The sequence below is a fragment of the Henningerozyma blattae genome, chromosome 4 (genome assembly GCF_000315915.1).
Source record: "Henningerozyma blattae CBS 6284 chromosome 4, complete genome".
NCBI lineage: Eukaryota > Fungi > Ascomycota > Saccharomycetes > Saccharomycetales > Saccharomycetaceae > Henningerozyma > Henningerozyma blattae.
This window is the reverse complement of record NC_020188.1, coordinates 990,968-1,014,924: the sequence shown is the minus strand read 5'-3', so window position 1 is coordinate 1,014,924 and position 23,957 is coordinate 990,968. Positions and strand designations below refer to the sequence as shown.

At 32.1% G+C, this 23,957-nt stretch overlaps 9 protein-coding genes across 9 annotated transcripts; 6 read left to right on the top strand and 3 right to left on the bottom strand.

Moving 5' to 3' along the window:
• Positions 1–655: 655 nt before the first annotated feature.
• On the top strand, positions 656–2,641 carry PCL6 (Pcl6p; the record flags this gene model as incomplete). The annotated part of the gene is made up of 1 exon (XM_004180375.1): positions 656–2,641. One exon carries the CDS (start codon positions 656–658, stop codon positions 2,639–2,641), a length of 1,986 nt encoding a protein of 661 aa, XP_004180423.1.
• Positions 2,642–3,694: 1,053 nt separating this feature from the next.
• Positions 3,695–4,954, top strand: TBLA0D04060 (uncharacterized protein; the record flags this gene model as incomplete). The annotated part of the gene is made up of 1 exon (XM_004180374.1): positions 3,695–4,954. The coding sequence occupies one exon, from the start codon at positions 3,695–3,697 to the stop codon at positions 4,952–4,954; it is 1,260 nt and encodes a 419-aa protein (XP_004180422.1).
• Positions 4,955–5,115: 161 nt separating this feature from the next.
• Positions 5,116–6,939, bottom strand: CHA4 (Cha4p; the record flags this gene model as incomplete). The annotated part of the gene is made up of 1 exon (XM_004180373.1): positions 5,116–6,939. One exon carries the CDS (start codon positions 6,937–6,939, stop codon positions 5,116–5,118), a length of 1,824 nt encoding a protein of 607 aa, XP_004180421.1.
• Positions 6,940–7,756: 817 nt separating this feature from the next.
• Positions 7,757–8,746, top strand: SWF1 (palmitoyltransferase SWF1; the record flags this gene model as incomplete). Its single annotated transcript, XM_004180372.1, has 1 exon — positions 7,757–8,746. The coding sequence occupies one exon, from the start codon at positions 7,757–7,759 to the stop codon at positions 8,744–8,746; it is 990 nt and encodes a 329-aa protein (XP_004180420.1).
• A 540-nt stretch (positions 8,747–9,286) lies between these two features.
• ARO1 (pentafunctional protein ARO1p) lies at positions 9,287–14,041 on the top strand (the record flags this gene model as incomplete). The annotated part of the gene is made up of 1 exon (XM_004180371.1): positions 9,287–14,041. One exon carries the CDS (start codon positions 9,287–9,289, stop codon positions 14,039–14,041), a length of 4,755 nt encoding a protein of 1,584 aa, XP_004180419.1.
• Positions 14,042–14,307: 266 nt separating this feature from the next.
• Positions 14,308–17,844, top strand: MTC5 (Mtc5p; the record flags this gene model as incomplete). The annotated part of the gene is made up of 1 exon (XM_004180370.1): positions 14,308–17,844. One exon carries the CDS (start codon positions 14,308–14,310, stop codon positions 17,842–17,844), a length of 3,537 nt encoding a protein of 1,178 aa, XP_004180418.1.
• A 1,580-nt stretch (positions 17,845–19,424) lies between these two features.
• Positions 19,425–20,495, top strand: ERG27 (3-keto-steroid reductase; the record flags this gene model as incomplete). Its single annotated transcript, XM_004180369.1, has 1 exon — positions 19,425–20,495. One exon carries the CDS (start codon positions 19,425–19,427, stop codon positions 20,493–20,495), a length of 1,071 nt encoding a protein of 356 aa, XP_004180417.1.
• A 201-nt stretch (positions 20,496–20,696) lies between these two features.
• On the bottom strand, positions 20,697–21,224 carry APC9 (anaphase promoting complex subunit 9; the record flags this gene model as incomplete). Its single annotated transcript, XM_004180368.1, has 1 exon — positions 20,697–21,224. One exon carries the CDS (start codon positions 21,222–21,224, stop codon positions 20,697–20,699), a length of 528 nt encoding a protein of 175 aa, XP_004180416.1.
• Positions 21,225–21,566: 342 nt separating this feature from the next.
• On the bottom strand, positions 21,567–23,648 carry CDC45 (DNA replication initiation factor CDC45; the record flags this gene model as incomplete). The annotated part of the gene is made up of 1 exon (XM_004180367.1): positions 21,567–23,648. The coding sequence occupies one exon, from the start codon at positions 23,646–23,648 to the stop codon at positions 21,567–21,569; it is 2,082 nt and encodes a 693-aa protein (XP_004180415.1).
• Positions 23,649–23,957: the final 309 nt, after the last annotated feature.

Below are 23,957 nucleotides of genomic sequence, written 5' to 3'. Positions count from 1 at the left end.
CTTATATAGTGGTATTCATTTCACTCAATTTAATTTCATTATCTTTTTTTTTTTTTTAATAATAATTTAATTTGGCCCCAATTTTTTTTAAATAAATATTGATTAAGAACCCTTAAATTTTGTTTTTTTTCATTTGTGATAGAACAAATTACTACGTTTTACTTATATACATTCTATTAAGAAGATATATATATATACCAGTCATAGTGTCTATTTCAGCATATACCACAATTTTCCATCCAGCTGATTATTTTTGTTTTTTGCTAAGTTTTACTGAGATCTTAACTTCCATAGTTACCTATTTCGCTGTCAAGAATTCGTTAGGATTTCCATTGTTTTTAGATATATATATATATATTTTAAAAAATAAAAAGAACATAGAAGGACCCAACTAATCTTTTACACAACGAATATCCAAGTGCTAACGAGTAGAACTAGTCATATCTTTACCATTAGCATTCCCTAACTTCACTCCTATTTTAGCTCCCTTCGGTGGACTTTTATTATACACAAATTACTAATCAAAGACATCAATTTCGGACAATCAATACCATATAATAAGAAAGCAAAACATATTAAAAGTGTAATAATAAATTAATTTCCCATATCAACTTCGCTTTTGTTTTACTTTTTCTTTTAACTACTGTTTTTATAAATGGCAACAACAAACTCAATAGATTTATCCCTTTGGGCACACCATAATAAAAAGAAAAAACACTCATCGGACAACCAAAGTCGTAATACTTCAACAAATAATTCTGATTGTTTAATCCCAAATATTTTGCATAATACAAATCAACTGGTGGACGATACCAATAATAATAACGTTGATTGCGATAACCATAATAGTTCTACAAATCAAGATTCAATGGAGTTAAGAAACCTTACCCCTAGAATGCCCTCTGCTGCATCTGTATCAGATACAACTACAATATCAACAGATACGACATCAAGCGAGCCAATAAGTACAGAATCATATAACCATCAAAAACCCAAACCTCAAAGAACTTCATCTGTAACTTTCCAATATGAAGATGAAGATGCTACACAAATGGATTCAGATGATACAGATGATGCAGGCTATACAGATAGATCAAACGTTCATCTAACTTTAATTACTACAGGCTCAAGAGAGAGCTCTCAAGCTGAGAATTCCCCATTAAATGGTGCAAGAAATACAGACAATAAGGGTGCCAAAAATTCAATAATTGCTGGTACAAATAATGATGAAGGTGAGAACGAAGATGAAGACGAAGATGAAGATGAGATCGAAGATGAAGATGAAGATGATAATAAAGATAGTACACTTTCAACAATAACGACGACAACAGGCACAAACATGAATTACGTATCGCGAATTATAACGAGAGATTTAGTAGTAGATGAAGATGATACTGACAATAGTGTTGATCGAATGACCTCTGTATCAAGTGATGATTCATCAGCTTCTGTCTTAATTACAAGTAATTATACTGAGGCACCAGGTGATCAGAATTTATTAATACGATCAAATCAAACACCACCTGAAGATTTACAGACTCCCACAGAATCAACTATTACAACCACGAAAAAAGGAATTGCCTTTATTCATCCAAAATCAAAATGCAATTCAAACTTACAATATGAAACATTAAGTTCTTCAGCCAATACAAATCCTCATACCGTAACCGATAACGCACTAGAAACTAATTCTTCTCGAAACACAACAGTAACCCCTCAAACAAATTTACATACTGATTTAACTCCACACCATTCACCCACTCGATTAGATAGTTATTCAGTTCCTCCAAGCTCATTGAATATTGCTGAATTTCCAACTACTAAATTATTAGAAATGTTAACTGCCTTATTAAATAAAATTATCAAATCAAATGATTGCTTAGCTGGCATACAGCCTGATGCATTAACAAATGTTAATACACCCCCTCAAAATTTAACTACTAACAATGGTGAAGTACCGAATTATTTAAGTTCCATCTTAAGTTTTCGCGGTAAGCATATTCCACAAATTACTTTATTTCAATATTTTCAAAGAATTCAGAAATATTGTCCAATTTCAAACGATGTATTTTTATCATTGTTAGTTTATTTTGATAGAATTTCTAAAAGATGTAATACTATTTCTAGCAACGATGTTGAAACAACAAATAATGAAAATAATGACAAATTTAATGACTTCACTCATTCACCAAATAATAATAATAATAATAATAATAATAATAATACAGTTAACTATCATCGCAATCCCAATAATGACAATAAATCTTCAAACTCACCACAAGATGAACATCTACATGAAAATTTTAAAAACATCAACTCACAAAATAATTCCCCTGCCGCTCGAATCCCCTCTGATTCAAATGCCTTATCACCCAATTCTCAAGTATTCGTAATGGACTCCTATAATATTCATAGACTTATCATTGCAGGTGTAACCGTAGCTACTAAATTTTTTAGCGATTACTTTTATAGCAATGCAAGGTATGCAAAAGTCGGAGGTATAACATTGCAAGAACTGAATCACTTGGAATTGCAATTTCTACTATTGTGTGATTTCAAACTATTAATATCTGTTAATGAATTACAAAGATATGCAGATTTGTTATATAGATTTTGGAAAAATACATCAAATTCAACATAGATCATCCTATTCCTGCATTTTGTTTTTGTTTGCTTTTATTTTTGTCTTTGTTTTTCTTTATTTGTTTTATTTTCATTCCTTTCATCAACATTAAAATTTTTGTTTGAGTGACTTAGCCAAACTCTAATAAATTAATATTATCCTCATCAATATCATTACCATCATCATCATCAACATCATCATCACTGCCGCTGCCGCTACCGCCATTAACATTATGATAATTATAATACTAGTAATAAAATATAATATATAATATATTCTGCATTAATTTTAATTGACTTTCAATCATCTTTCGTTTGCTTTTTTTTCGATCTCGGATTTGTTTAATTCTTATAATTGTCATATTGTTTACTTATTTTAATTTAACTTTAATAATTAATTTTCAATTATATTTTAATGTAGTAATTTCTTACTTTGGTAGTTTCTAGATATAGTTACATAGATATTTTGGCAGACCAACTAGTAGATGTCAAACCTTTTTCCAGTCCTGAAACAAGTAAATATGCGATTATCTTTAATTTATTATTCTGTATTAAGCTTGCCCTGAAAATTCAAAAAATAACACTACGATGCAGTCATCTTATAACATGTACAAGCCTAGGCACTGAGAGTTAAAATTCTAATGGTATAAAGGAAAACTAAAGATCTGGATTGATTATAATTTAAAAAGGAAAATACCAATTCAACCCTTTTCAACCCAAAAAGAGTTACTTATATTTTGAAGAATTATACACAGGATTGTTTCAATTATTCTCATTCTCTGAGTTGATCATTTCCCAAAACGGTTTATATTATTTTTCCTGCTGGCAAGCGAGTTTTAGATTTGTCGCGTCAGATACTAAGCATGGCAAACTAATTTGAAACACATTTAGTACAAATATAAAAAAAAGTACATCAGCAAATAGAGATGAATCATAAACATTCTTAAATATAAAAAATATATATAGTCTATACAACCTGTATAAAACTGTTATCTGTCATTCATTTGATTTTAAATGTTTAATTATATATGATTATTTCTCTTGTTGAAACAGTAAAACCGTATTCCAAAAAATGAATAACTTGAACCACGTATTAGAAACATTAAGTGAGCAAGGATATCAATTTGCTTTCTTTCTAAAAAAGCAAAAGGTTTCAACTAGTAACACTAAAACTAGCTCCCAAATTTATAAGCCTCCTGATAATTTTTTTTCTCATATATTTATCAGCTCACCTTTAGAGCAAACTTTTCCAGTTCCCATTCAGAATCTAGTTAATAATGATGAAAAAAACGTAACAAAATTTAGGAGATTGCCCAAAAATCAAATTCAAAATTTTAAGCATCTCAGTCTAAATTTAAATAACAAAAGAGAACTACAGTCTTATATATACAACGGTTTAAAATTATTAAGACAAGTCCCATGTAAAACGATTTCAAAAATTTGGATTAAAATTATTGAACCAAAGAAGAAAACCAAATTTCCATACATCAAAGGAAATAGCACTAAGCCTGAATGGTGGCCAAGTGACGTAGAGCATAGGGAACCTGATCATTTACAAAAGCCAGATCGGTTGAAGTTAATGGTTTCAATACTAGTCGATGTATTACCAATGTTACAGGACGAAGATATTTTAGATGAACTAATTAGAACAACACACGCTCTTTCAATTTTTAAGAGAGATAAAGCCAAGAATCATGTTCTTAATAGTATGTTTGATATATGTAGAACACTTTGCAACAGATATAATAAAAATTATTCTTGCGAGCCTGATACCATCGAAGTAATCGAAATAAATCAACTTCAAAAGAAGCCTGAGCCACTACAATCATTATCAGCACCTTATGTAAAAGAGCATACGCTAGATACTCAGTCTAATATACTTCCAATAGCTTCATCGAGTACAAATCCCATTAAGAGAAATGTCAATTTCAATTTACAAAGTAGAAGACAGAAGATAGGTTCGCCGCTTAGACACCAATTAATTGTCTCACCATTAGTTGCCTCAAATAAAAAATTTTCCCCACTAAAGAGTGCCTTAATAATCAAGACTCCAATCAATGAAGAAACAGGACTAATGAATCAAGAAATTCCAACCACCATTGCTCAAATTATAACCACAGAATATCAGTCACCTAAAGATACTAAAAGTACACATTCAGATGAAACTATCACGGTACCGACGCCGATGTTGGTAGATTTGTTACTGGAAACAGATCCTGTAATAAATGGCTATTTCGAAACTCTAGGCCCTTTAACTCTTTCGACCATAATTGATGATCAAAGTAACAATCAGAATTGCTTGCCGGACATCAATACAGATATGTTTTCATAAATCTTTTGTGAAAGCAGATTGTAAATTAATAACTTTATTTATTCAAATTGGACAATTTTAATCGCATAAAATATTTAATTTCTTATACAGATTTGTAGGTATGTGGATATTTAAATATTCTTTTGAAACTTATAATAATATAACTTAAAAAATATGCTTTTCTAATGTAAGAGATTGTCATTACCTCCAATTAAATTATCAATTTCATTTAATAATGTAAAATCAAAATTATATTCTAGTGCAAAATCATTACCATGTGATAATGTACCAAATAAATCTGCAGTTTCGGTGGTCTTCTCATTATCAACAAATTTCTTGCCTAAATCATAATGAAGTGTAGAGCTTTCCAGAAATTGTAGAAAATATGACATATAATCTTTTTTTATGAACTCCGTTTTCATACATTGAATGGATAAAATTGTTGAATAAACCATATATAAATTACATCTTTCAAATGTATGATAGTTTTTCTCCCATAATCTTAATAATAGATACAATTCTTCAATATATTCCTCAATTAGATGTCTACTTTCTTTAGTTTCTTCTAAAAATGGTTTATTATATGATATCAAGATGATGTAAAAATGATACCAGACATATGCAGTAGTTGGATTGAATTCTTTCATGTTAATTAATGTATATTTTGACCAACGGAACTCTTTTGGGACATCTTTTCTCCAATTTGTAGCTTCTGAGTTAAACCTTGATAGATATTCTTGTCTATCCACCATTTCATCTGTTTGAGTGAAGATTTTCCTAGCAAAAACTTCAGTTAATCTTGATAAAACAATCAATTTTTTTAAAGGATTTGCAGGTGACAGAATAACCTTGGGATTAAAGACATAATCTTCAATGCCCGACTCAATCTCTGGAAGTTCATCAGTCTCTGGTACTGTAGAATTCGATAAACGTAGTGAAGTTGATCTACCAAATAGAATTGCAATCAAATGATCTGCTATATAGCATCCCCAATAAATCCTGCTTCTTACTTCAAAATCAATCTTAGATAATTCGTCTTCATAGACATTACTCCATGCTTTTGGATCTAAATGTAAGCCAATTTCATATACCATTCTAAATGCTAAACCTGATAAATACCATGCGGTTGGATTATCACCGTTGCCTATATCATAAAATGCCAAACAAAGCAAAGTTTGAATGATAGCTAATTTTGATGAGGAAGTCGACTCTGGTAAAGAATTATCACCAAGTTGAAATAATTTCTTCAAAACAATTGTTTTTGATCTTTCATAATAAGAATCTGCTGATTCGTATAAATCGCTTGATTTATCACTAAGTACTGCACCCAAAGCTGCAATAGCAAATACTAGTTCTTCTGAACAATAATACGATTTTGTTGAAGTATCACCAAAGAAGGCACTTAAAAATGTTTCTCTGTGTATAAACATAAAATGACTAGGATATAGCCATTTAAAAAATAATGAAAGAGAGCGTAGAATTAATGGACTTCTAGCTAAATTTTTCAATTTTACTTGAAAATAAGATTCTTCAGTTGTGCTCTTAACATTCTTACTAATAGATAAGGAATTAGAAGGATAAATACTACTTGACCCTACTGATGATTTTATTTTTACATTAGGTGTCTCAATGCGCACAATCGTTTCAGGGGAACTTTCTGATGGTCTAGTTGGTTTATCATTTAATAATGGCATAGAAGAAAGAGGAATTCGCGGTAACGGCAAAGATCTAGAGTCATCTTCCTTCTGGGTTGGTATGCTACTACCCAACATAGGGCTTTCCAAGTATGAGCCTGCTACATCTTCAATTTCTAAAGAGTTTAATATTTTTTCCCTGGCATCTAAGTCCTTTGTATCCTTGATTAGCTTTAATGCACTTTCTAACCTTCCTATATGGGTTTCCAGAGCAGACACGTAAGCCACAGTATGTCTATTTCTCCTTAAGTCTTTTTGCACAACTTCGCACTTAATACCAAGCTTCTCACAAGAAGAGCATGGATTCTTCATATCACATTTACGCCTTTTTTTCCTACAGCCTTGACAAGCCAAACTTCTCAAAGATTTTTTTTTTCAACATGATTGCTTGGTAGGCCTTGATCCATCATAGAAGCAGAGCTTTTAGTCCATTAGAGGATAGACACTCCTTAAAGTTTAATTATTACTATTTGTTGAGACAAAATTATAAGTCTTCAAATTGGGGCAATAGCATTGGAATCGCTTTACAGTTCATTGTAAACAGGTCATCTTGCAACGAATTTTCTTCGTGACATTTTCCGGAGTTATAAGCCCGGAGAACTAAGCATTGAAACTAAAAAAATGTCATTTCCTCATTTAAATACTAATAAAGGCTTTAGATATTTGATTAGTAGAAAATTAAACTGATTCAATTGAGCTTGGTAGTAATAATAATAATATAAATGATTGATTTCGGATATTTGACAGTGTTTCTCAACTAGTTTAATAGAAACATCATTATCGATTTATCTAAGGATTCAACATCTAAATGGGAATAAGTGTTATATATATATATATATATATCTATTATTAGATGTTAGTCAATATTTAAATAACACTGGGAATCAATGATATATAATTTATTGCTTTTCTTTGTTTTTATCGTCAAAAAATGAATACTTTTCCAGTTTTGTCTTGGTGAAGATAAAACGCGGATAAAGCCTAGCTCATCAAAAAAAATATTCATAACTTTAGAAACTGACACACTTTATAATGGTAAAAAAGTACAAATAAAGATACATTACTTTGCTCACCTTTGGCATATTTGTCATTTACTAACCGATACTATTCTGACAGCTCGCAAGTAGTTATGGGGTTTGGTACATTTCTTGTAGTGTTGGTTATTTTACAAATACTTATACTATTTATATCACCATTTTTTAAAAATACGCCATTCATATCAATTTATTACAAATATGCGTATGAGCCAGTAGTTCAAGACAATAAAAAATACAGATGGAAATTCCATATCGTTCCAATTTTCTATATTACTCTTTTCATTTATTTGGTGATCAATTTCTATGCAAAGGTAGAACCGCTAATTCATGATAAACTAACATACTTTGAAAGATTCTTTTTCATACCAATATCAATCATTTCAACACCGTTCTTTGGTATCATAACGATGCTAATCAATCCTGACACTGCATTAATGTATTCAAACGATTCTATTAAAAAATACGCATATGATAGAATTTTATATTTTCCAGATACCGAGTGCAAGACATGCAAAGTTGAAAAGCCAGCCAGATCAAAGCATTGTGCTGTCTGCGATCAATGTATACTAGTAAATGACCACCATTGTGTATGGGTAAACAACTGTATCGGCAGAGGAAATTTCTTGTATTTTTATCTATTTCTATTTGATAATACATTATTCATGAGTTACGCATCAATGAGATTACTTGAGATTACGCTCAATTTCAGAAGGGCTGGTGAAAACGTACCAAGAGATGTCATGACTTTAGATATTCTCTGTGGCTGCTTTCTATTTATATGCGGTACTTTTAGCTATATGCAATTGTTGATCGTTAAGGATGGTATGACTACAAATGAAAAAGATAAGTGGTACACTATTCAATGTCTGATGGAAGATAAGAAATTAGTAAAATCCTCAGATAATAATTGGTACATTTCCTTTGTGAATGATCAAGGAGAAACCGAATTTTATAGTACTAACGCCTACGACCATAAGAAATATCAATTAACCGAATACAAAGTCATAGATAATGTCGAAGATATCCCAAATATATACGACAAGGGCTCTTTGTGGAAGAACTTCAAAGACTTTTGTGAGTAAAAAGATGAACAATCGCATAAATTGAACTTTGAACTTTCTTTGCATTAGTGGTGTATATACGCTATTTACTTGTCCATTTAATAGTTTACAATGTATGGACCAGCAATAATATAATACCATTCTCTAATAGCCTACTGTAATCATTCTTCTCTCTTAGTGTCTTGGAAATATGCTATTCTATAATAGCCGCTGAACTATATTTCCGTAACAATAATGAATGAGATACTCTCAGTGTTCGAATCCTCAGAGTATCTCATCTTGCTATTTATTTCCTACGGTCCTCATTGTGAGTCATCCATCTCCTAAGTTTATGTCGGAAATTGTAGCAACTAGCAGTTTCGGATGAAAAATTAACAAATAACTTCGGAATCTATGCAATAGGTGAAACTTAACCAAATTTTTTATTGGAAGGTCACTGTTAATGCCAATAGTGATTGGTGCATTTGAAAAGTAATCTTACCTCAATTCTATTAACTTTAGTTATTGTAATATTTTTATATATAATTATAGAAAACCTTGGCAAAAACGTATCCTGATAATATGGTTCAATTAGAAAAGGTACCAATATTGGGTAAGGCAATTATCCATGTTGGTCACAACATTCATAAGCATATGGTTGAAACGATCATCTCAAACTGCAAATCCTCGACGTATGTTTTAATCAATGATACTAACATTTTAAAAGTTCCTTATTATAAGGAATTTGTCAACTCTTTTGAAAAAAGTTTACCACCAGCTTCTCGTTTATTAAGATACGTCATTAAACCAGGGGAATCAAGTAAAAATAGAAAAACCAAAGCAGAAATTGAAGATTACATGTTAACTAAAGGATGTACCAGAGATACTGTTGTAATTGCTCTTGGTGGTGGTGTGGTTGGTGATATGATTGGATTTGTTGCAGCTACTTTTATGAGAGGTGTGCGTGTTGTTCAAATCCCAACGTCTTTGCTTTCAATGGTTGATTCTTCAATTGGTGGGAAAACCGCTATTGATACTCCGTTAGGGAAGAATTTCATCGGTAGCTTTTGGCAACCACAATTTGTATTAATTGATATTAAATGGTTGGAAACTTTGCCAAAAAGAGAATTCATTAATGGTATGGCTGAGGTTATAAAGACCGCCTGTATTTGGAATGCTGATGAATTCACAAGGTTAGAAGAAAACGCTTCTTTGTTTTTAAATATTGTTAACAATTCTAAAATGACTAAAAATTCCGATGGTGATGATATTACATTCACGGATATTAATTCTATGTTAGAACATACTTATAAGTTAGTTTTGGAAAGTGTCAAAGTCAAAGCTGACGTTGTTTCTTCTGATGAACGTGAATCTAGCTTAAGAAACCTACTAAATTTTGGCCATACAATTGGTCATGCTTATGAGGCTATTTTAACTCCTCAAGCCTTGCATGGTGAATGTGTGTCAATTGGTATGGTTAAGGAGGCTGAATTGTCTCGCTATTTAGGTATCTTGTCACCAACTCAAGTTTCTCGTTTGGTAAAAATCCTAGTAGCATATGGTTTACCCGTTTCTCCTAAGGAACCTTGGTTTAAACAATTAACTCTAAACAAATCAACTCCTCTAGATACTTTATTAGCTAAAATGAGTATTGATAAGAAAAATGACGGCTCAAAGAAAAAGTCAGTTCTTTTAGAGAATATTGGTAAATGTTACGGTACTTCAGCTCATGTTGTTTCTGATGAAGACTTGAGATTTGTTTTAACTGATGAAACCTTAGTTTATCCATTCAGTAATATCAAAGAAACTCAAGAAAAGATTATTACTCCACCAGGCTCTAAGTCAATATCGAATCGTGCTTTAATATTGGCTGCATTAGGTGAAGGTTCTTGTAAAATTAAAAATTTGCTACATTCTGATGATACAAAGCATATGTTAAACGCAATTCAGGAATTAAAAGGAGCTAAGATTACTTGGGAAGATAACGGTGATACCGTTGTTTTAGAAGGTCACGGCGGTAAAACTTTAACTGCTTCAGAAAATCCTTTGTATTTGGGTAATGCTGGTACTGCATCAAGATTTTTGACTTCTCTTGCTGCTTTAGTTAACTCTTCATCCACTCAAGACTATATTGTATTAACTGGTAATGCTAGAATGCAACAAAGACCTATTGGTCCATTAGTGGATTCATTACGTACAAACGGTACTAAGATTGATTATTTGAAAGATGACGGATGCTTGCCTCTAAAAATTTATACAGACACTAAACTAAGGGGTGGGAAAATTGAATTAGCTGCGACAGTCTCCTCTCAATATGTATCTTCTATATTAATGTGTGCTCCATATGCAGAAGAGCCAGTAACTTTGTCTTTAGTTGGTGGTAAACCAATCTCCAAATTATATGTTGATATGACCATAAAGATGATGGAAAAATTTGGTATTAAAGTAGAAACTTCCAAAACAGAGCCTTATACCTACCATATTCCTAAAGGTAATTATGTTAATCCAACAGAATATGTTATCGAAAGTGATGCCTCAAGTGCAACCTATCCATTAGCATTTGCTGCTATGACCGGTACCACAGTGACTATTCCAAATATCGGATATGAATCTTTACAAGGTGATGCTAGATTCGCAACTGACGTTTTGAGACCAATGGGATGTAAAGTAGAACAGACCGCTTCTTCCACAACAGTCACTGGTCCTTCTAAAGCTAAATTGACTCCTTTGAAACATATAGATATGGAACCAATGACTGATGCATTTTTAACTGCTTGTGTTGTTGCTGCAATTGCAAATGATCAAAACAACCCTACATCTAGAAATACCACAACTATTGAAGGTATTGCTAACCAAAGGGTGAAAGAATGTAATAGAATCGAGGCTATGGCTACTCAACTGGCAAAATTTGGCGTTGAAACTGATGAACTTCCAGATGGTATCCGCGTTCATGGTTTAAAAACTATCGATGATCTGAAAGTCCCTTCAGATGATAATGGACCTGTTGGTGTTTGTACTTATGATGATCATCGTGTTGCAATGAGTTTCTCTTTATTAGCTGGTATGGTTAACTCAAGCAAGAAACTTAATGATGAAAATGTAAATCCAGTCAGAATATTAGAAAGAAGTTGTACTGGTAAAACTTGGCCAGGCTGGTGGGATGTATTACATACTGAATTAGGTGCTAAGCTCGATGGTGCTGAGCCATTATCTTTCACACATGGTACAAGCCGGAAAAGTGTTGTTTTAATCGGTATGAGAGCAGCAGGTAAGACTACAATTAGTAAATGGTGTTCAGCAGCATTAGGGTATAAACTAATTGATATGGACGATTATTTTGAAGAGCAATGGGGCAAAGGATCTGTAAAAGAATTTGTCGCTGAAAATGGATGGGAAGAATTTAGGAGATTGGAAACCCAATACTTCAAAGAAGTTATTGAAAAATACGGTGATTCCGGTTATGTCTTTTCGACAGGTGGTGGTATTGTTGAGAGTGGTGAAGCTCGAAAAATTATGAATGAGTTTACAGCCTCAGGTGGCTTTGTCTTACACTTGCATAGAGATATTGAAGAAACCATTGTGTTCCTAAATAGTGATCCTACAAGACCAGCTTATGTCGAAGAAATTAGGGAGGTCTGGAACAGAAGAGAGAGTTGGTACGAATTATACTCTAACTATACCTTCTTTGCTCCTCATTGTGCTAATGAAATCGAATTCCAAAATTTAAGAAGAGCTTTTCAGTGTTACATAACTCGTATTACAGGTGTATCCAAGGTGCAGCTACCAACCAAAAGATCTTCCTTTGTTTGTCTAACTTTCAACGATTTAACTAAAGAAGTTGACAACTTGCGTGCTATTACTTATGGCTGTGATGCTGTAGAGGTAAGGGTTGACCATTTATCCGATTTGAATTGTGCTAATGTAAGTAAACAAATTTCAATTTTACGTACTTCAACAGATAGCCTACCAATAATATTCACTGTTAGAACAGAAGAGCAGGGTGGTAAATTCCCAAATAAAGAAATTAAACTATTGAAAAAGCTATTTTTACTTGCCTTGAAAGCAGGTGTAGAATTTATTGACATTGAGTTAACATTACCAACCAGTGTTCAATATATGGTTCTAAACAGCAAAGGTAAAACCAGAGTCATTGGCTCGCACCATGATTTCAACGGATCATATGGTTGGGAAGAACCTGAATGGGAGAATAGATACAATCAAGCTTTGGCAATGGATGTTGATATTATTAAATTTGTCGGTTCGGCTAAAAAATTCAGTGATAATTTAGCATTAGAAAGATTCAGAGAAAATCATACATCTAAACCATTGATTGCTGTCAATATGTCTGCTTTGGGTAAAATTTCCAGGGTTTTAAATCCATTTATGACTCCAATTACAAGTGAATTATTACCAGGTGTTGCTGCTCCCGGTCAGTTATCTCTATCTGAAATAAATAAAATTTATACTACAATTGGTGGATTTACTGAAAAGAAGTTATACGTTGTTGGTTCCCCAATTAGTCACTCAAGATCTCCCATCTTACATAATACTGGTTATAATATTTTGGGCTTGCCATACAAATTTGACAAATTTGAAACTGATAATGTTGCTAGAGTTAAAGAAGCATTATTAGATGGTGAACCTCAATTAGGCGGTTTGGCTGTTACTATTCCATTAAAGTTGGACATAATGCAATATATGTCAGAATTAACCGATGCTGCTAAAATCATAGGTGCCGTAAACACTGTTATTCCATTAGGTAATGGAAAATTTAAAGGGGATAACACTGATTGGCTTGGTATTGTCAATTCATTGATTGGTAATGGTGTACCAGAAAAATTGAGCAATACTTGTGGATTAATTGTTGGTGCAGGTGGTACTTCAAGAGCAGCAGTCTACGCTTTGAAACAACTAGGTTGTTCCAAAATATATATGATCAATAGGACTACAACTAAATTACATGAACTAAAAAAGCAATTTCCTGAAGAATATAACATTATTATTCCCGAAACTGTTGATGATGTAGAGAAGATTAAAGAATCTGTTTCAATTGCTGTAAGCTGTGTTCCGGCAGATAAGTCTCTAGATTCTGAACTACTAAGTAAATTGGAAAGATTTTTGAATAAAAAACCTAGAGTTTCATATGTTCCAACTTTATTAGAAGCGGCTTATAAGCCTGTACAGACACCTGTTATGAAATTAGCACATGAGAAATATCAATGGGTTACAATTCCAGGCTCTCAGTTACTAGTCTATCAAGGTGTTGCCCAATTTGAACAATGGACAGGCTTTAAAGCTCCTTTCAAGGCTATTTTTGATGCCGTCACCAGAGATTGAGATAGTTCTTCATATATACTCCTATAATGTTTTATTTATTTTCTTATAACTAAGTAATTAAATTTTGGAGGGTATTGTACACCCTAATTTCGGTAGTTATTATTGTTTAACCTTTATTTAATTAGCGTCATTCTGTAATTAATCACCGAATTTGGTTGCAGAGGGAAAATAAAGCGCTAGAAAAAAAAGACGGAAGCTACTACTTCAACACATTAAGCAGGTATTAAGCCTACAATACTTCATAACTCAAAGCAAAGGTCGTTATAATGCCTGGTTATGTTGGTGGTGATCCATATCAATCTCCAACTTTTGGAAAATCACTGTCTTTGAGAGTTGATGGGGGATTTAATGCGGTATCTATAAATCCATCAGGAAGAGATGTGGTCCTAGCTAGTAGACAAGGACTATATGTTATTAACCTTGATGATCCCTTCTCACCACCGAGGTGGGTTTATGACAAGACTCCATGGCAAGTAGCGGATGTTCAATGGTGTCCACACCCGGCTAAGCCGTATTGGGTTGTTTCGACCTCTAACCAAAAGGCAATTATTTGGAATTTAGCTAGATCTTCAGTCAATGCGGTGGAATATGTTCTTCATGGGCATTCCAGAGCTGTCACAGACATAACCTTTAATTTTGATCACCCTGATTTACTAGCAACATGTTCAATTGACACATACATTCATGCATGGGATATGAGAAGTCCTAATAGACCATTCTACACGACTACAGATTGGCATTCTGGTGCTAGTCAAGTACAATGGAATTACAAGCAATCGAATATATTAGCTTCTGCTCAAGGTAATGATGTATGTATTTGGGATTTAAGAATGGGTTCTACTCCTTTGTACAAATTATCTGATCATTCAGGGAGTGTAAATAATATTGATTTTAATAAGCATCGTGGAACAGAAATTATGACGTCTTCAAATGACGGAACTGTTAAATTTTGGGATTATTCAAAATCTAGTACAAGACCAATGAAAACAATTCGGACTAACTTTCCCGTATGGAGGGGACGTTATAGTCCATTTGGAGAAGGTTTTTTGGTTATGCCTACCGTAGGCGGTGGTAATTCTGTTTTTATGCAAAACTTAAGTCCAAAAGATTTTGAAGAAGAAGATTCTGTAGAAAGTAATTTACAACCTGTTTATGTTTTCAAAGGTCATACAAATTTTGTGACAGATTTTATTTGGAGATCAAGACATTCATACAATACCGATATTGATGATAGAGAATTTCAATTAATCACTTGGTCGAAAGATTGTGATCTTAGGTTATGGCCACTTACTGATGATATATATGAGAATATGGATTTTGAACGTGGGAAGAGACTGCAAGAAAAATTTCCAAATTACGAATATTCTTCATATAATAGAGAGCCAGAAAGTTCTCATATTATGCCCAAAGATAGCTATAAAGCCCGAAAAGAAATATTTGTAACGACCTCTGGAACAAGAAATAATAATGATTTGAACCATATTACTTGGTTGTCTGGTGTTCGTATGAACCATTCTAATTCTTCAGAAGATTTATTTAAGACAAACAAATATCAGAATCTTGGTGAAGAAGTCAGTGCGATTGGGCACAAATTCCCAAAAATTGTTTTTGAGAAAATTTCTGTATCGACAGGTGAATTGATTATTACTTTAAACGGGCCATGGTCAGAGATTACTCCAGGTGAATCAATATTTTTAAGAATTGAAGTTCAAATCCCAAATAAATATCCCAGTAAAGGTCGTATACCCATATTCCACATTGAAGAAAATAGTAACCTATCACAAAATCAAAGGTCAAAGATTATCTCTTCCTTGAAAGATATATCAAAAAAATACTCCGAACTTAACTTATATTGTTTAGAGCCTTGCATTAAATTTATACTAGGAGAAGAAGTTGATCTTAATAATTTAGCAGATGGTAAGGATGATTTTTCCAGTTTCGATCTGGCAGATAAACTATATTTTGAGGATTTTTCCTCCTTATCTAGCTCTGATATTCTATCTAAAAACTTATCTGATTTATCATCAGATTCAGAAGATGAATCATTTAAAGTGGATCTTGCAAAACAACAGAGCAATCCACTCACGAATAACATGGCTGGAAGGGATCTTCAATTTGATAGTACCCCCGTTCCAAATGAATGTGGAGCGGTATGGTCTCCAACTGGGCAATTATTCTGTTTTTTTACAAATAATTCATCGAGTAATAAAGCTCAAAATAATTTCTTGAAATTACGAGTTAAAATGAACTTAAAAAATAATAATTTAAAAAGAAGTGAATTAAAGTCTATTATGGAAGATAAAGGTCCTAATCAAGCCAATAGCAATAATGAACAGTCAAAAAATATAAGACCTAAACGGTACGTAGATATAATTGCAGCGTCATCCAATAACCTTTCTTCAAATAATTTTACTTATTCTAGTGATAATGATGACTCTAATGAAGAAAGCTCTGATGAATTTTCTGATGATTGGGGTGATATATTAAAAAACGACTTAAATTTTAAAACTAAATTTTCGACGATGAACGAATTTTTGCCTCAGGTATTAACATCATTACAATCTGGGTCTATGAAAGGCCTTGAATCCTTGAGAAAAACTAAAAATTGTGTAATTCAAAAAGACTTTTCATATTTAATACCTGATAAGAGAGAGCTTGCCTTAGAATACCAATTTATTGATGCACATCCGGAAGAATTGGCAAGAATCAACGCTTCCGTTAGTAACAGTTACGGTTATGACGAAATAAGTCACTGCTGGCAAGCACTTTCTGATTTACTTATGGAGCAAGAAGATGTAAATCCTTATACGTTAATATGGGACAATCATCCTATGGGCATTCGTTGGTTTATTAATCAAGCAATAATATATTTTGAATCTCAAAATAATTTACAGATGTTAGCAATGTTGGCCTGTGTTTTAGCAAACTTCAATAAAGATATTGGTTCTAATGATTTAATAGAAAATGATAATGAATATATTGAAACAATGAAAAGGGTTGAAAGTGTTGTAACATTTAGCCATTTCGAGAATAATGATTCTAGATTCGATAGCCAATCACTTCACTCTGTTGGTCATCATAGAAAAACATCGAGTTTCTCTGAAACGCAGAGAAGATCTTTGTTTACAACATCCCCTGACAACACATCGATCCAGTCTGATGATTATTTTAATTTCAGGGCATCTCATTCTAACCATCCAAGCACATATGAGATGAATCATAGAGGTAGTTTTAGATCACAACGGACAAATACAAATTTACAACTAAATGCAGCTTTCCAAGGCAAGCAAATATTACCGATAGCAAACATACATTTTGAATTAATTGATGATGAGGTAATTGACGCAATCGAAAACCCGATTCACACATTTTTCGCCATTGAAGATATATCCAAACTTCAATGGTACCAATATCAATATTCTAAATTATTATTCCGCTGGGGATTACCAATTGAGCGTGCCAAACTATTAAAATTAGATATCAATTCAGTAGGAATCAAGGACAAGAACAACACGAGACAAAATAGCTACCTAAACTCAAAGGGCGAATTCTATGTAGATAATCAATTTCTGCATACTGACAACATTGGTACTATTGGTATTAATTGGCGAGAAAATGTAGATAACGATTTAACTTTTAAAAATTGTGTTTATTGTAATCACCCAGCTGATCGTAGTGTGTTCATTTGTGGTAATTGCCAACATATTATGCATCCAAAGTGTGCCCAAGTGTGGTGGAAGGTAGACTCAGAGTGCCCTTCTGGCTGTGGTTGTCACTGTCCCGACGTTTTTGATCTTGAATAAGATATCCATTAATCATGTTACAGATATTTAGTTAGTATGCATATCCGATTTTATAGACCATATATAATAATATTCTCTCTTTCTTGCTCCTATTATTCTGTTATGCTTTTGTTGTTCGCAAACCATAAATGAAGTATTTTCAAATATTTATGAAATTCATTCATCAATGAATGGGCTAATGTTATAGAAGATTCATTTCTTTAGAAATAAGGTAGTATGAAGTTTATATTAGGGGTACTTCATACTGTGCACCAATGTGATACATCAAGAATATAGCAAAATTTAATTGTAAATTAATTACCCGCAAGAACGAATATATTAAAGGAATGTTCACATCTGCATCATACATATATAGACGTTTCGTTTAGTTTTTTATGAGGTATTCAATATGAAGTATCATCTTTTATACTTTAGATTGGAGTAAGCATTGACACATATTTATAGGATATTAATTAATGAATTTTTAGTGTTTCTATATTATAGATAATATCGTTTCTACTTTCACTTTAAGAAATGTCTTCATAAGGAAGAATGAAAACAAGTAGCCGATGTTACAAGCTGCGAAGAAAATTTATGATGTGCAAAGCTCAGCTATAGTTGCTAATATATGCCATATTAAATTTAATTACGGGAAGTAATTCTCTAGTTTCAAAAGGTTATATATGGTTACATACAAGCATAATGCCCATGTTTAATATGGTAATTAACTATATGAAAACTCTCATACCGGTACTCATCGGATTACTTTATTCTATTTGTGATTTAAAAGATGAAATAAGATGGTACCAATACGCTGCTGAGTTCTTAAATAACTTTGATTGGAACAATTTTATTTGGGAAGATTTTAACAAGCTAGTTTTACAGGTTGTGTTTAAAGGAAAACTATCCAACCTCAAGCAGTTTTTCAACTTTATTTGATTATACTGCTTTGATTAACAAGATTGTAACATTAGTTAAAGTAAGATGGCTTACGATAATTCAGAAGCTGGGCAAGGGCTGGTCCATTGATTTCAATAATATTTATAATTCCATTTATAATTGTAAATATGTTTCTGAGGAAATAACTCAATTCATGCAATACATGATTTCAAAGATTGATCAAGAAAATATTCCATTTTTCGCATTAATGTGGATTTTCAGCTCGTATATATTATTTAATTATTTTAAGAAGATACCTCCCAAGTAAAGATTGCTGAACTATTGATTTCAAAGGTTTCATTATATTGTTGTTTTTTGCATATGAGGTTCTTTTTGCTTTGACGTATGGCTATAAATATGAGTAATACTGAAAGTTATAGACTGAAAAGTATTTGAAGAGGTTAGATAGATTTAGTCGTTTACTAAACGATAGCTGACTTCATGCCAAATGCCTCACCGTATTTTTCATAAAATACTCCGCTTGTTCCACGGACTCAAGAGATCAGAAAAATGCAAAAATAAACTCCTATACGTAATATAAAAAGAGAACACTAATTTGAAAAAAAATACTACATTATGAGTAGTTAGTTCTCGAGGAATAAGTTTAATAATTCTATTTTCTTGTATTCATTCACACCAGTAATTTTTGATCCCACATCATTATGACAACTTCTACACCCGAGAGAGTCAGCAAAAGAAAGGTTGCCATCATCACAGGGACAAACAGCAACTTAGGTCTCAATATTGCGTTTAGATTAATCGAGCAAGTTGAACCTAATATCAATTTAACTCTTATTGTTACTTCACGTACTTTACCAAGAGCTCAGGAAGTAATAGACCAAATAAAGCATTTTGTCGAAACAAACCTAGAACGTGATGACGTTTTAGTTAATTACGACTACCTATTAATTGATTTTGCAGATATGATTAGTATATTAAATGGCTTTTATGATGTTGTGAAGAAATATAAGGCTATTAATTATTTTTTTGCTAATGCTGCACAAGGCACTTATAAAGGAATTCATTGGTTTAAAGCAATTAAACAAGTTTGTCAGGAACCATTAGAATCTGTTACCACTCCTAACTATCGAATGCAATATGTGGGTGTCAAATCTAAAGATGATATGGGCCTTGTATTTCAAACTAATGTATTTGGTCCTTATTATTTTATTCAAAAATTAATGCCCTTGTTAGCAGCAGGGAATGCAAGGATTATTTGGATTTCCAGTTTAATGTCCAATCCTGAATATTTATCAATGAATGATTTACAACTGATTAAATCTGATATATCATATGAAGGCTCTAAGAGATTGATTGATCTGATACATTTAGGTACATACAAGCAATTGAGAGAGAAAGGCGTCTATCAATATGTAGTACACCCAGGTATTTTTACCAGTAAATCTATGACAAAATTCTTAAATGTAGTATCATTTTATGGTATGATTTTACTATTTTATTTAGCCCGTTATTTAGGCTCCGTTTGGCATACGATAAATGGATATAAAGCTGCTATTGCACCATTACATGCGGCAATGATGTCTACTGAATATGAACAAGATCAAAGACTAAAATTTGGTTCTGCTACATACAGAGATGGCTATGAGCATGTAATAACCGAGGAAATAGATTCAACTGGTGCTACAGACGTCGCTAAATACTTTCAAGAATTAGTGAACGAATGGGACCAAAAGTTAAAAGATCAAATTGTAAATACTAGAAAGCCCATATAATCACGTCAATACCTTACTAGTAAAAGCTGGCAAAGGCTAGAACGGAAAATATAAGTTTGTTATTTGTTTTTGGGTTTGTATCTTTTGTATAATGATTATAGAATGAATGTTTTTATATAACATATATTTATGTACTTTAGTTTTAGAAATTTATTCTTTCATCAAACCTTTTTAGTAACTCGGAGTAGAATTGAAATTTTATTATGCAAAAGGATAGTCATCATCATCATTAGAAAAGTTTGGTTGAACTGATAATATTTCTTTTCTAATTTCTGCAATTAAAGACATTTCGTTTTTCATAGTTAAATATTGTTTATGTATCTCTCTCATATCTAATGAATCTACTAGATCAGAATTTAGCCAAAATTGGCTTAATTCCATTTTCTCCTGTTTGATGATCATTTGAGGAGAAGAATCAGTTAGTGAACGTTTACCTTTCTCATAGTTAAGTCGTTTATCACTGATAGCATATGGATTTCTACCTTCTGTCTTTCGAATATTTGGTCTGCATTGAGGTTCTTTATTATTAAAAAACGATTTTTCACCACAACTTATCTGAAGATCAGGACGATAATTGGCTATATCATCTCTAGAGTGGCCATTTTTATGAAAAATTAGACAATGTGAGGCTTGTTCTGACTTTAGCCATGATTCTTTTTTACTCTCCCTAATAGTTATCTTATCACATAATGGCGTACAGTCATAATCATCAGTATTTGCTAAGCTCATATTATACAATACTATCCTACTTTAGTCTTTTTATTCTCTATTGTTTTTATTCTTTCATAGTATGTCAGAACTCTGTTTTTTAAGAATTTAAAACTCCGAATCTTAGGTTAAAGTTCATTCCTCGGGTCTTGTCACAAAATGCCCAAGAATTTTAAGTTATGCAAGATTGCCTTGTAGAGAGAATTTCAATTTTTGATAGATAGACATTATTAAAAATGCTTTAGCAAAAAGGTAAATGCTGAATGAATGCAATTTTATTTATAATACAAAAATAGACTAAATATTATAATAATCTAGAATTTATTATTTAAAAAAATGGTGGTTAACGAATGTTTATTAAGATTACAATAACCCGCTTAGAGTTAATTTTTCCAAGAAAGGTGATAAATCATCTTTTTGAATTTCTATTATAGAGCTTTCAAAATTATCAATTTTGACTTTTGCACCAGTTTGTGATGTAATTTGTTGAAATGCCATGCTAAAGTTGTTTAAGATTGGTTCTTTAGCTTGAATATTATTCAATCCTCTTGGATATCTTGGCGATAAACCGGCTACCAAATAAGTATCATTTGCCTCATCTAAACTAGCTAGAACCATAGGTAATAATTGATTACTTTCAGATTCTGCACAACATTCAATTAGCCAATTGCCAAGTCTTAATAAGGTTAATGGATTTTTATATAACTGTAAATCTGGACCATCTTGTAATACACATAAACGATAAATTCGTAAATTCTTCAATAATCTTTTATCTAAAATAGCAACACCTGTATTAAAAATAGCGTGTTGGAGAACTTGTGCATGTTTAATACCATCATTTAATATATCAGCTTTCTTATCATCAAGGGCATCCCAACTTAACCAAAAGTTAGAAATCCATTTTTTTTGATCCTTTGAAAGTATATCATCTGGTCTACCAGTGTTACCGTTAGAATTTACATTATTATGTTTTAAATGTTTGTTTTCTTCGTTATCTTCATCTATTGTATTCGCCATGTTAGTATCATTGCCACTTTTTACTGTCATTTTATTAGTATCAAGTTCCAAACCGTTTCCGACTTCTAAAAGAGCTGTTAGTGCTTCTACAAATTCTGAGGCACTCATTGAGCCACAGTACCCAAAGGTTCGCACAAACCCATCTCTTACAATATCCTGCAGGCCATATCTATCAAGATTTCTATCAAAGATGACACCCAAATCGCGTTTAACTGAATTATCCATATATAGCCAAGATTCCTGGGCAACGTTTAGGGAAATTCCCATATGGGCAAACATCTTATGCAATCTTTTTTTACCATTTTCATTCCATATTGATAGTTTAGCATTGACATAATTGGAATAGTAAAAGCTTTCATATAATGATGAGTGGCGTAATAGAAATAAATAGTAATCTGGTTGGATACTGATGCATGTAGTATCAGGAGTCTTCAAAGCAGATCTGTTTGGTGATAACCTCTTAACTTCATCTTGTAATAGAGGTGATAACCGATTAAAAATTTGAGGATATGAGGCATCCAATGAAGCAGCTCCTAATATTGTCAGCCATAGATATTGCAAATTTGTTTCACCAATAACTGAAAGTAACGAGTAAACTTGGGTGCAGATAGAGTTTACAATGGTTGTACCTTGAGAATAATACTTTTCTATAATTTTCTCATGGGTATATATTTCCTTTTTTCGTTGTTTTCGAAGTTTTTTCTTCATTTCAGCATCTGTTAGGTTATCTTCACTAGTATCCTTATTTTTTCTTTTCCGTGTATATAAGTCATCTTCATCATCATTATCCTCTTCTGTAACATCATCAAAATCTGATGTCGAATCTTCATCTGTATCAGTTTCTCCATTGCCGTCATCATTATTATTACTATTTTCAGCAAGTTGTTGGTTTTCTAAGTCTATTAATTTATGGTATGCATCTTTTTGATTATTTAAATGTTCTTCAACTGTTCCATCATCAAAACAGCGAACAATATCCGAACCAAACAGGTTATCTAAATTCCATGGCCTGTGTGAATCAAATACATATATATCTCTTTTATATCTCTTATTACTAGTTTCTATAGGACTAATATTCATATTATCGGTAGTATAATCTTCATCGTCGTTAGGAATTAAATAATCATCGGGATTGATCTCGAAAAAAGTTTCGATATCTATTATACCACCACAACCAACAAGTATTACACTGATAATATCTTCATCTAAGTTTTGGTAATGATATTTTAATTCAGAATATCCAAATACAGGAATTATTTGTGATTGAATTAATTGCTTACGAAATAATAACGAAAGAATCTTAGTTGCACACATTGCATCAATGTTTAGACATGAAACAAATATTACTAGTTGGCATGATGAATGACTCGATGACCTCTTTAGTATCTGGTTATACGCTATTCCTATTTGTTGTATTGGATAATACATTTCTTATGAGTAACTATAATTAAATTGTCTCTCAAATACAGAAACCAACCAAATTCAAATGATTTTTAGCTAAATATAGTTTAGCTGTTATGTGTTTGAAATAATTTTTGAGACTTTGGTGTATTGATTGTTTCACTTAAATATTCTAAATCTTTTCAAGATGGCTCTTTAGACTTAACGCGACGCGTCATCAGAATTTGGTAATGTCACATATAAAAATATGGCCTTCAAGTAGTGGAAATATCCATTCACGATAGAATATAAGATATATATTAAAAGTCCTAATGGAGTATCTCTTTTAGATGCTAA